General features: G+C 39.6%; 1 protein-coding gene across 1 annotated transcript; it reads right to left on the bottom strand.

Moving 5' to 3' along the window:
* Positions 1 to 1,105: 1,105 nt before the first annotated feature.
* LOC306969903 (vacuolar protein sorting-associated protein 26B-like) lies at positions 1,106 to 6,131 on the bottom strand. The gene is made up of 6 exons (XM_079565691.1): positions 5,765 to 6,131; positions 4,736 to 4,892; positions 3,642 to 3,806; positions 3,385 to 3,560; positions 3,157 to 3,299; positions 1,106 to 3,052 (listed from the first exon to the last, which is right to left on the bottom strand). Exons 1-6 carry the CDS (start codon positions 5,985 to 5,987, stop codon positions 2,918 to 2,920), a joined length of 999 nt encoding a protein of 332 aa, XP_079421817.1. The 5' UTR covers positions 5,988 to 6,131; the 3' UTR covers positions 1,106 to 2,917.
* Positions 6,132 to 12,152: the final 6,021 nt, after the last annotated feature.

Below are 12,152 nucleotides of genomic sequence, written 5' to 3'. Positions count from 1 at the left end.
AGCACATACTATACTGTATAAAAGAAGACATGTAGTCAAGAGATTATTGTTGAACAAAGGTGCAATTCTCGAAGATCAAATATCGTTCTTGAAAAGAACCTATCAACCCACATACATGTCCCTTTGGCCTCAATTTAGTCTCACAGGAGTCTGGAAATGTTGGTGCTCCTCTGTTCTGCACGTCATGCACTTATTTCTGCAAAGGCCACACTCTATTGTGTTTTAGTCGTGTTATAGCCTGCAGCAAAACTGCAGCTGGTTCCACAGTTTTAAGCCATAAATGCAACAAAATCATTGGCATACCCTACATCTAATGTTGATGTGTTTCTATGCTTGTGTTTATGTGCTGAGATATGATAATGAGGGTCAGTAACATCTTCATATAGACAGAGATATGGATGTACAATATGCCGCCTTATAGAAATCGCTGTTCTGGGATTTTTGCATATGAGCAGCAGAGCAAGAATATACACTGTGGTTTATCTTATCCAGTGCAAACTGTTGAAATATCCTATATTTACATCGGTACCATATGTTGCAATAACATTTGTTCTTGTCATGATGGCCTAAAAACTAATAGAGGTATTAATCATCTGTTGAGTGTGTGGGTCTGTGTGTTTGAGCGGAAACAGAGGCTGTGTAAGTTATACAACTGCAGTGACACTAAATGTACACTTTAGAATACCATGCAGACAAAAGGCATCATTCCAGAGTCATGATGAAATCCATGTTTAGAACTGTAAGACCTGTTTGTACAACTAATAAAAGCCTGAATATTTGCTACAGGGCCTGGGGCATACAAGCCTCTACATTGTTATCACCGTTTGGGTCCCACATTTCATGATTTGCTCTTTACTAAATAAGTGCACTGCGAACATAGTGTTGTTTTTTTATTCAAAACTACTAAAAGCAGCACCTGCGTTAACTCGTATAGGTTGTGTTGCATGACTGTAAGCTAGATGCGCCCTCTAGTGGAAGCAAAAGGCATACTTCCTTTTTTACACCATTTTATTTGAGAGTAAATGTAATATGAATGAGTGGAAATTAATGTAGTAGTTCATCTATCAACATACAGCCAGGAAAGAAATAAGGCATATGCCATTGGTTACTCCCTTTTTAATTCAAAATAAAGAGATTATAAAATGACTCAACATTTATAGAGATAATAAACATGGACAGAAACAAAAGGCTTGAATTTACATTGTGCATTTACTGTACATGGTATAATTTCCACTTTGTAAAATCTCTGTAAAATCTCTAATACAAATCCATTAGTTTAGCTACAATGTTTGTACCATTACCGACGAAAAGAAGAGCATAGTCACGTAATGAACAACAGAACATGTGGACTCTGTGGGTTTCATTACAGGGTTGTATGAACTGCTGAATTAAAGTAATCTCGAATGGTAATGCGTTTCAAACGAACTTGAGGCCATGATGGAGAGAGGCTTCAAAAGGCAATTCTCTGATCTGGATCCATTAAGTTAAATTGCTTTACTAAATAGAGATGGGGACGGTGTGTCATGGATACTTTGCAGTTGCCAAAACATAAGCTTGTCAACAGGATGAACAGAATCAAAGTATATAATGTTGAATGTTTATTTAGTGTGATGCACAGTGATGTACTTCAGCAAAGCTTAAGCCGACAGTATCTACCAAAAAAAGGGTTGCAGGCAATGGGTATTCAAAAATAAGCTTAGCAGTTTTAATTTTTGGTGCTTTTTTAAATTTTTAAATCATTTTGAGAATTAGAAATGACAGAAGCATCTTTGCATGTTATTGTTGATACATTTTATAAGTGCTCAATTCTACAGTACATTCTCTTTCTCCATCAAAATATCTGGTTAAAAAGCTCGAAAACTTAAGATTAGGGTGAAAGGCAGTACCCTGGAAACTGCTACTTCTTACACTGAATATTTTGGCAAAAAACCCCATTAGGCACGACGCTACCAATCCTACATTTCAGCCACAGCGCGTGCAAGCAACTGAAAGACAATCAACAGGCAGTTCATTGATCAGCATCTGTGTGGACTCAGGTGTGTCTTAGTTAGTTATGTAATACTGTAAGTAGAGCATAGCTTTCTCTACCACAATTTTTAAACACAGAACAAGCGGAGAAGAAGCGCAATAATGGAGCATAGTGCAAATAAGTGTGCTTGGAGGCCATCAAAAATCCAACAGCATTCACAAGTGCCACTTTCGTTTTAGCAGCAGTAGCAGCCTGTGATGAGAAGTCCATTATCCTCCATCAGCGGCTATATCCAATACACTCAGAGCTGTTGAAATGGATTCTGTTAAAAGCTAGAACTGGGAAACGCACTGGAATGTATGAAAATATTCAAGGGTTTTCACTCTTTTGCTTGGTAATAAAGACAAAGCTCTGAAACCAGAAAGAAATGTCTGTGTTAGTAGTAGGTGCAAGAAGGCAGTGAATCACATTTCTAAGTATAACCATGATCCATTTCACCCATAGGCAAACTGTATCTAATACAGTTACTGCACAGAGCTACACTCAAGTCAAAATGACAGGTTAAAACGCACCCTAAACAACTTAATCATTACAGAAGGGAAGGAAATCTTATTTGTATAGCACTTTCCACATAACACATGTCACCCAAAGCGCTTTACACATGGGATAATTTCATTATTACAGCATAGTCAAATAATCAAATAAAAAGTTAGTTTTAATCTAATAATCTGTGGAAGAAACTCTCAAACATAAACAAGATTCTATTTTGTGTGTTTTCGTTATCAGTCTGACAAACTTATATTTGTACTGTTTGTTCCCTGACACACATACCCTGTGTGTTTGCTGCATAACCAACATGCACACGTCTTCACATTCAGAATGTGTAGGGCAGCCATACATTCACTCACACACGCAAACATACTCGTCTTGAAAGAACGGAGCGGTGGTTTAGCTGTTCTCTTCGATCTCTTGTGTGGGAGACTTCTCTGGATGAGATGAACTCTCGAATCGCTGGGAGGCGATTGCGGCTTGATGGGACATGCTCTTTCTGACGATGTCGCCTTTTCTCCACAGAGTGATCTCCTGCAAAAACATGGAAAACAACATGAAGTTATACGGCTTTAAAGAACATTTTATATGATCCAAGAGCATTTTGACTGATATAGGTTCATGATGATGTAAAATACCTGTTGTTTAAAGTAACGCCTTTCCTCCTCGTCTATAAGGACCAGGTTGAGGTAGTAGCGCACGGAAAACTTTTTGTTGACGTCTCTCATGGTGGGAGTCAACTCATACCCTGCCAAGAACAACCTGATGGGAATGGACTCTCCTGCAGGACCAAAGAAATGTTACCTTTAATTAAACTTTGAGGATAATAATGACATCAGGCAGCAAGAACTGGCTGTCAACGTTACCTCTGACAGGTGCACCATCCATAATTTCATATTTGGCAATGGTGTCGTTCTCATGGTAGACATTTGGCCCAGTGCCAGTTGTTTCCCGCTTAATGATGTCTATCTCCATATGCTTGATCTTAATTCTAACCAGCAGAAAATAAATCTTTCCAACTATCACGTCTTTTAAGTGATACCTGCAAGAGAAACACAGTCTGAATCAGGATCTCACAAAGAAAACCGCTTTAGTTGTTGACACAGCTGCAAAGAAAGCATACTTTGATTTGTTGTACTCAAACTCTATATGTAAACAGTCCTCGATTCCGACTTCCATCTTGATCGAGGAGTTGAGTTCAGGGTAGGTGCTGAGTGTGTGGACCACGATGTCCAGCTCTTTGCTGATGTCATTGAGTCTTCGGCTTACCGTGGCCCTCAGAAAATAACTGGGGAGATAAAGCATATTGTGCGTGGTAAGTAAAGTGGCAGGTGGAAGAAAACACAACATGGTGACTGATAGCACAATATTAATAACATGCACTTAAAGTACTACATCCATAGTACTGGATGATGCAAAAGGTAATGAGAGATGTTCTCCCTGCTGAATATGGTTTCTCATAGTGAAGATTAAATTGTCATTTGGATTGGTTGAGGGCGCTTCGCTTCAATTCAACAATCCAGTGTGGTGTGTTTATTAACATGCACAGTTCCTAACAAATAAACCAATTAAAATGTTTGTGGTCAGAATGTGACACTGCAGCCAAGCCCGAGTGGTCTTAGTCCTCCAGAGTCCTGGGAGGAGGGAGCCAAAATGGCCAACCCATCTATTCAAGTTATTTACAGTATCACTCAATTAGCAAGGCGTTGTTATGCTCTGCTGTTGAGACAGAGGGCAGAGGGAGACAGTAAAATTAACAAACAAGGGACTCGTTCACCTGCTCACTCACATACATAGTCAAAAGTGGAGAAAGCGTCTTGCCCAAGGACACAACAAGACGCCCCAGAGAATCCCTCAAAGCACTGGGCCACTGCCGACTCTTAAAAGGAACAGGCCACCGTTTTTCCATACTGAGATATGTTCTTACCTGAGCTTAGACGAGTTGATGTGTACCTGTCTGGTCTTTGTGCGTGCCCTCAGTCATGTTGTTAGCATTTGGCCTCTCTCAATGTATTCCCATAGCTCCAAACGGGGTGAAGTTTGAAGCTACCATGCTCTGCACATGGGCACCCACACAGACCAGACAGGTACGCATCAACTCGTCTAAGCTCAGGTAAGAACATATCTCAGTATGTAAAAACAGTGGCGTGTTCCTTAAAGACGACGAGTTTAACAACAAAACATGGAATACTAAATGGATTTCAAGGCCCGACCTACCGCAGTTTGACGTTCTGTCCAGTGTAGGATTCATAGGGCTTCTCCACGTGTGTGAACTCAAAGTCAAACGACTGTGACTGGGTTAGCTCTCCGGGACGAGCCAAGTCTTTCACAAGAGACACGAACTCATGATGGTTTCCTCTGTCATAGTACAGCTCTGCACGCACACACATTAAAGGCATCAGGGAAAAGGTTGAGAAAGTCTTTGCTTACAGTTGCAGCAACACGATGTAAAAGTATGTTTATCATGAACCCTGTGTGCAATAAGGCCTGTCAAGATAGCAAATTTTGAAGTTCGAGATATTGCGGTAGGAAAATATTGCAATAAACGATATTATTGATTCTAAAGATACGACACCTTCAACTCTAAACCTATGTTCTAAAAGAGAAAATAATGTACAGATGATAAATATTCAGCCCAAAAATGCATCTTTATCTGTTTATTTAACGATAAGTCATTATAATAATCATCGTGACAGCCCTATGTGCATCTCTGATATTATATAAGGCAAAAAATATATAAAAAATATACAGCCTGATGGGACACACAAGAATCATGGCGTGATGCAGTTTTGTTGTGGTCATGTGTAGCCCACTTCCACAAGCAGGTAAACAAAACAAAAAAACTATGCTAGAATAAAGTAATAATAAAAAGGCAACTATCAGAGGGAATGGGCAGACACAGGGGAGTTGTGACTTGCCAATACAAACAGCTGTGAAGGGTCAGAGCAGCTTTTCTTCTGTCAGCTGATGTCCCAGCGTGCTCCATGTTTGTCACGGGACCTGACACTTCCTACTGACACTTGTTAGCATCAAAGCACTCGCCGCTACTGGCATCCCAAACAAAAGTTCAAGAGGCCGTTCAAAATTCAGTAATAACGTAATAAAGTGCGATCAACTTCCGAAAGGCAAATTACTATTTTGCAACGCATCTGGCTTTGGCGGAGCTCGGATGTTCTTCCTCTTGGCGGGGGCTTAGTGCACAGCGCGTGGAGCTAAAATGCAACAACGCAGGCCTGTGTAGCTCACCTATCTGCCCGACAAACTCTATCTTGATCCCGTTGTGTTCCAGCCTCTTGCCCGGGTATTTGAGGTTGACGTTGACTTTCCCCGCGACGGTTTCTCCGTCGTAGAAGAGAAAATATTTGTCCTTCCTGCCGTCTTCGCTCTTGTGCTCAGCTTTCTTTCTCGTTTCGGCGTCATTCAGAACTATGTCGATGTCCGCACTCTGACCAAAACCAAAGAAGCTCATAGCGGCAACTCAGTCGAGCCGTGTCTTACTGTCTTTTCCCCCCGAAAACCTCAATATTTAACTACAAAATCGCCTTTACAGTTGCTGCTCGCAATGCGCACAGCTTCAGACTGTTGAGCAAGATGACTGCGCATGCGCCGGAAGTCATGTGAGTCAAAAGCGGTTGCTCGTCCAGCCCGTTTTTGTTTTCCGTTTTTCTAAAAACTTTTAATGGGAAAAAATATGAAACGACTGGATCTGAAATTAAACCATTAAAATGCATTTTAAATTAATTTCCTTTTGGATTATTTTGTCAATTGATGTGACTTGTAATTGTGTAAACATTTATATTTAATCAACAAAATATTTAAAATATTAATTAGTATGCAAGAATCCCACAACATGCATGCAGCCCTGTTACCCTAAAAAGATGTTTTTAGCATTGTAGAAGAAGAAGAAAACACGAGTCACATGACACAATGGAAACACTTTTCCAACAGCATGGGTAAAGCAAAGGTCTTCTCTTCTATTTTTCCATATTTTTGGAACTTTGTTAGTTGTTTGAATGTCTCTCTCTTCCTCATGCAACAATGTTAGGATTTTTTAGGATAAAACAAATGCATTAATTCTTTTCATTTACAAATTAAGCAAGTTTGTCTACTTCAGCAGTAGTAACAGCTAGCTAAACAGCTAGTTTTTATTCCTGAGAAAAAGCTAACATTAGCATAAATGTGCCATCCTGCTACTTGCAACTCTGTTACTCTTTTCAGGTGCTTGAATGTTGATGACAGGGTGGTACAAATATAGCAAATAACAAATAAAACATACAGTAAAACTTATGTCTTTGATGCATGAGCTGAATCAATTAAGCTTTTTTATAATTTATTGCCTATTATTGATGAATATATAGCAGAAAATGAACTTTTTTTTTTTTTAAGTCCAAATGTCCACCAATTCTTTCGGTATGAATGACCTATTAGTGTTTTTTAGTTAGGCCCATCTCGTCTGATCTTATAAAGGCATTATTTATCAAGCACGACAGAATATTAAACGTACTGCATGTCGCAGCAAAATGTCCCTGTATTGATATTACAGTGTTCTTCCACAAGAGGGAGCAGTTTGATCACACTCTGGACAGATCCACTCCAAAGACTTCTTGAAAAGGGTTTTAGCTTTGTATATGTTTTGTCTTATTATGAAGTAATTTAAAAGTGTTCACATGAAATCCAAATGGCAATAATTGTATTATATATGTTTTTACCCTCAAGAAGACAACATTTTGAAATGTCAAGGTGCTGACAGACAATACAAAACAGATGATTAAATAATCTATATTGATGCATTTCTGAAAAACTTTTTTCAACCAGTTCCAATTCTAACTTTTTGTTTGTTTGCTTTTTGGGTTGTCCTAGAACGGCCCAAACCTATTACTGATGTGCAGCGGATATGGCAGACGGAGCAGCTGTAACCCGGATCATGTGAGACACTGTCAGTTCATCACTTGGTACTGTGATATTTTCCAAACAGGCTACAATCCTTCTGTCCAATAAGATTGTCTCCCATCTGTTTTACTCGTCACTTCAGTGTTGGTTCGTGCCAGCTCTGCTCACAGCTCAACTTGAATTGGAGGAGCCTCTGCAATCCCTGTGTCCTGGTACCTCGTCTTTCCTAGACTGTAACATCAGGTAAGTGCACAACCAGGTAGACTTAAGTACAAACCATCATATTATTAATGCTGGTAATCCTTCTCAATATGATTCAGATCTTATATTATATTATATTATAGCAGCTGTTTAGCAGCATCCTACATACTGGCAATGATAAGGTCTGCCTTATATGAGAATATGAATCACAGTATCTTTTTGATTATCTTTTTGATATATGTGATATTGCAAAAAAAACTTCTATACATTTTACAAAAACGTACACAAGGTGTTTATGTTGTTGAAATTGATGTCATAAAGTGTGTTTTCACGTGACGTCACTATTCCGAATCAGACATGATGGCGATGCTCGCACATGTACTCACCTTTCAAACAAACAGTACCGCGAAGTTTGAAACAGCAAAATGGTAAATTACTGTTGCGTTCTTGGCCATCACAATAGATCAAACAGATAAACTACTTTGCAGTATTACCGTTTACCCAGAGTTGTGTAAAATAAGAGACAGCAAGAGGCAAGAATGCGAGATCGCCACTGAACAAACTGGCATCCATGTCATATGGATCTTCATCCCCAGTTAACTTCAGTTTTTCTTTTGCATTAAGTCTTTCTCTGTACAACTGCTCAACTATGTGAGACGTTTTGGGGTCCAATGTTATGGGTTTATCGTGAAACCTTGTGTTTTTGTCCATAAGTGATAGTCCGTCTCGTTAATTGAAGTGCACTATATCTCCATGATGGCGGCACCTGCGGTTCTGGACCAAATTTATGACGTTGGTGAAAACACCCTGTAGTCAGATAGCTGGGCCTGTGTGCAGGGTAACTGTGTGCATAGATATAATAATTAGAGATAGATGATTACCTATTCTGATTCAGCCCCATTCATAGAAAAGGAGTCCTGTGTGAAACTTACATGGCCGCTCAGACTCCGCCTACACTGCCTGTTCCTTAAAAGGGCAAAAAGGTGGGAAGCCCTTCGCTCCTGGGGTGGGCGGAGCTTCCACAGCGCTCCAGAGCTTGATTGACAGGCTCTGGAGCCAGTCAATGCACTGAAAAGGCTTCCTCTTTTTCAGGCTGATAAACAAAAACCATTGTGGCTAAAAATATTTCACCTACCGCAGCGTTGTCACATGGGTCCTAGCGATTTTTAGAAAAAGAAAAACTCTTTGGAGCCAGGCTTTTCTGCCGTTCTTGGGAGGTCGGAAGTCTCATTACAATCAATGCTCCCAAGTGTCTCTTGGAGTCGCCCCTGGCCACAAGGGGGTGGTATTGCAGCAATGTCAGCTCCCCACCCTGAGGACCATAGTGAGGTGTGCTGTCTGTGTGCTAGTTTTTCTTTCATGTGGTCTGGTCCATTGAAACACAGGTCAAACATCTGCATTTTGACAGTAAAAAGGCAAAATCAACCATAGGATTCTAGTTTGTTCGTCTTAATTTTGCTTCTTCTCTGTTCTTAACTATTATTTATCCGAAGTGACAGGCCTGTTACTTTGAGTACAGTTGCCCTTAACTGACTTGCTTCATTTATCACTTCTTGCAGACAGACAGGCGTGTAACACAATGCAGGCCTAAAAGGGCAATAGCGCCAACAGCAGCAGCAGCTCTAATGAGTCAGCCGTTTAGTCTCTACGCTGTTACGGTAAATCTAATGAGTGTTAAATTACAAACATTTCCCTCATAATAATCTGAGACCTTCTCCCAGATATGCAATCCTCCTAATTAAAAAAAAACATACAGTTCGCTCTCTGTGCCGCATGCATTCAATTGATTTTTCTAATAATTCGATAAAAGTGTTCGGTGGCACTGCTGTTGCAAACCACAATAAATCCTCCCTGCAGTGCCGCCTGAATGATTATAAGGCTCTTTATCCCGGGACCCGCTGCCAGTTGGCACGCTGACCAGGAGGCAATAAGAAAGCAGTTTTTTTGCCTTGAAATGGCTTAACCTCCTGTAATAGATTATGGCTGGAGATGAGCAAAGATGCTGCAAGTGGGAAATTTGATGGACTGTAATACAAGAAAGGATTTTTGAAGATCAGCGGGAGAGAGCACTCGAGGAAGATTTGAAAGAGGATCATGCTTGATATAGTGTTTTTTTGTATATTTAGTAGGGCCCAACTGATATGGATTTTTAGGGTCCTATACCGATATGAAGGGGGTTGGCCGATAGCCGATATATTGGCCGATATTTTTAATAGCCTATAGTTAAGCCTTTTTTATTATAGTAAAGGTTTCATCATAGAAGTATATAGAAATGTGTCTATTAGAGGTCCACCGATATTGGAAAGGATAGGTCTTTATTGTTATTGCAAAATGTATCATAACAAAATTCACTTTGAGAGCACTCCCCTGCATAACAGCTTGAAATACATAAAACATCAATTATGTATAAATATCATAAAAAGTGATTTCAAGTGCTTCACCAGCGATTTACTCACTGGTCTCATGACATGTCCAGTTAAACTTCCAACAGGGGTTTGGGGTGTGGGTTTCTCTCAGGACGATGCCGATTATTGGGGATTTTGATTGGCCGATGCCAAAATGCACAGCTGGCCCAAAAAAAATGTCTTGTCTATAATCCTGTGTATGATGCTTCTAAACGTGTCAGTGTTGAACTGCAACAGCAGGGGGCGCTGTATGAGGGCTATAGGGCTGATTTATTCAGGATGTTTAGTAGGTACTTAAGGGGAAGCTTGTCAAAAATCAGCAGATTCCAAAACAAAATACGGCAAGTCTCTTATCTCTTATGATTCCGAAATGATCTACAACATAAAACATCTAAAATAGGAGTATAATCTTCTGACTGATTGTCACTGCGATGATTCTTCGCCTCCCTGAGGCTTAGGAATTTGGGAGGACTCATTTTAAAGCTCTGACTGAGCTCTGACTGAGCTCTGTCTGACTGTCGCTATCACTTTCAGTTTTGGAGATATCGGTCAGGCCTTGTATTTTAATCCTTAGAGACAATATAAAGGGTATTATAACCAAATAATTGCAGGTGTATTTTATGACTTCCAGCTTTCATGATTTATCGTACTTAATGATTTAAGACTTCTTGTTTGACCAAGGAGAGTGGATGATCCTCTGGAGCTGTATGAGAACTTATGTTGTTGGTTAATAATGATTTGTGGCTAAATGAGCTGTTTTGTGCAAGATACTGATGATTCTTCGACAGTGTTGGGGGAAACGTATTACAAAAGTAACGAGTTACAAAAATATATTACTTTTTCAGCAAATAAGGAATATATCATATTACTTACACAACATTTGGGACTATATTAGTCATTACAATTCAAGTATCTCAAGTTACAAGTGCATTTAAATGTATGAATGAAAAAATACCCCAAGTAAAATGCAGCACCAAAGTTAGACACTGGTGTATTAGATCTGCAGTCTGTAGTTAATGTCGTCAAAACAAAACACAAGAGAATGGGGGAAAGTGATGGAAAAGGAAATCTTTGCACTTTTGCTCAGTGGCATTACTACTATTTTCAGTTTATATTTTGCCAAAAATAACTCAGAAGCAACTCAATGTGGTGTAACTCAGCTTCATATTTGAGACAGTAATGTTTAATATATTACATGTTTAAAGATGTAATCACTTATATAGAATGTATTAAGTTTGTTCAGTAACTTGCCCAACACTGTTCTTAAATGACTGATGATCATTCTCCTGAGTGCACAAGTGAGTGACAATGTCTCCTTTCTATTTTGAATGGAAGAAAAGCCAAGACATTTCTATAATATTAGAAGTGAATTTTATTAATCACAAATAGAATGATTCAAGAATTAACAATAAAAAAACAACAACCCAGCAGGCCCTAAACAGACATTCTACTGTGAGTGAGTTTGGTTCTAGAGCGGAGAGACAGCGGCGGGTTTATCTCAGCCGCACACTCCTCTCAGAGCGACAGTCCACACCGGAAACTATCTATCACGTCTTTTGTTTTTGTATTCAAACTAGGACTGCGAAGTACTCCATCACCACTGCCGGTTCTGTCTCGCGAACAAACCCGCTTTGGAGTGGATGAGACGAATTGCCGAGATCGTGGATGCGCACCTGCTACGTGTGTACATCTTTATGCCTAATAGTGCTATGTGTCTTTACCAAAAATACCCCTCCCCCCGCTATATTTAGGCACTACTTCAATATGTCTACATAGATCTATCAAAAACAAATATTTACAAGTTTGCAGATATGTAAAGAAGGGAAAGTGGAAGCTTGCGGTGACATCATTCCTCTCAAACGCCGGGCGTGTGGGTTCAATGAATGCAAACTAGGCTTTTATCATTATGGAGGGGGAAAGCAGGAACGACGTGGTTGTTGATAAATCCGAGGAAGGCAGAAGGCACTTAAGAGGAACGAGATTTGGACAAATGAAAAGGTAAAAACATCGCTATGTGACTTGTATTTTCACACTCCAAAAAACACACACGTATTTTAGCACTTTTGAATATAACTCCTGGTTCTTTGATGCAACTCTGTAAATAAAACTGCAGTGTCAAAAAACTTCCCATGTGCAAA

Source organism: Gobius niger, assembly GCF_951799975.1.
Source record: "Gobius niger genome assembly, chromosome: 11".
NCBI lineage: Eukaryota > Metazoa > Chordata > Actinopteri > Gobiiformes > Gobiidae > Gobius > Gobius niger.
Note: the sequence above shows the minus strand (reverse complement) of the source record. Positions and strands in the feature narration are given on the sequence as shown.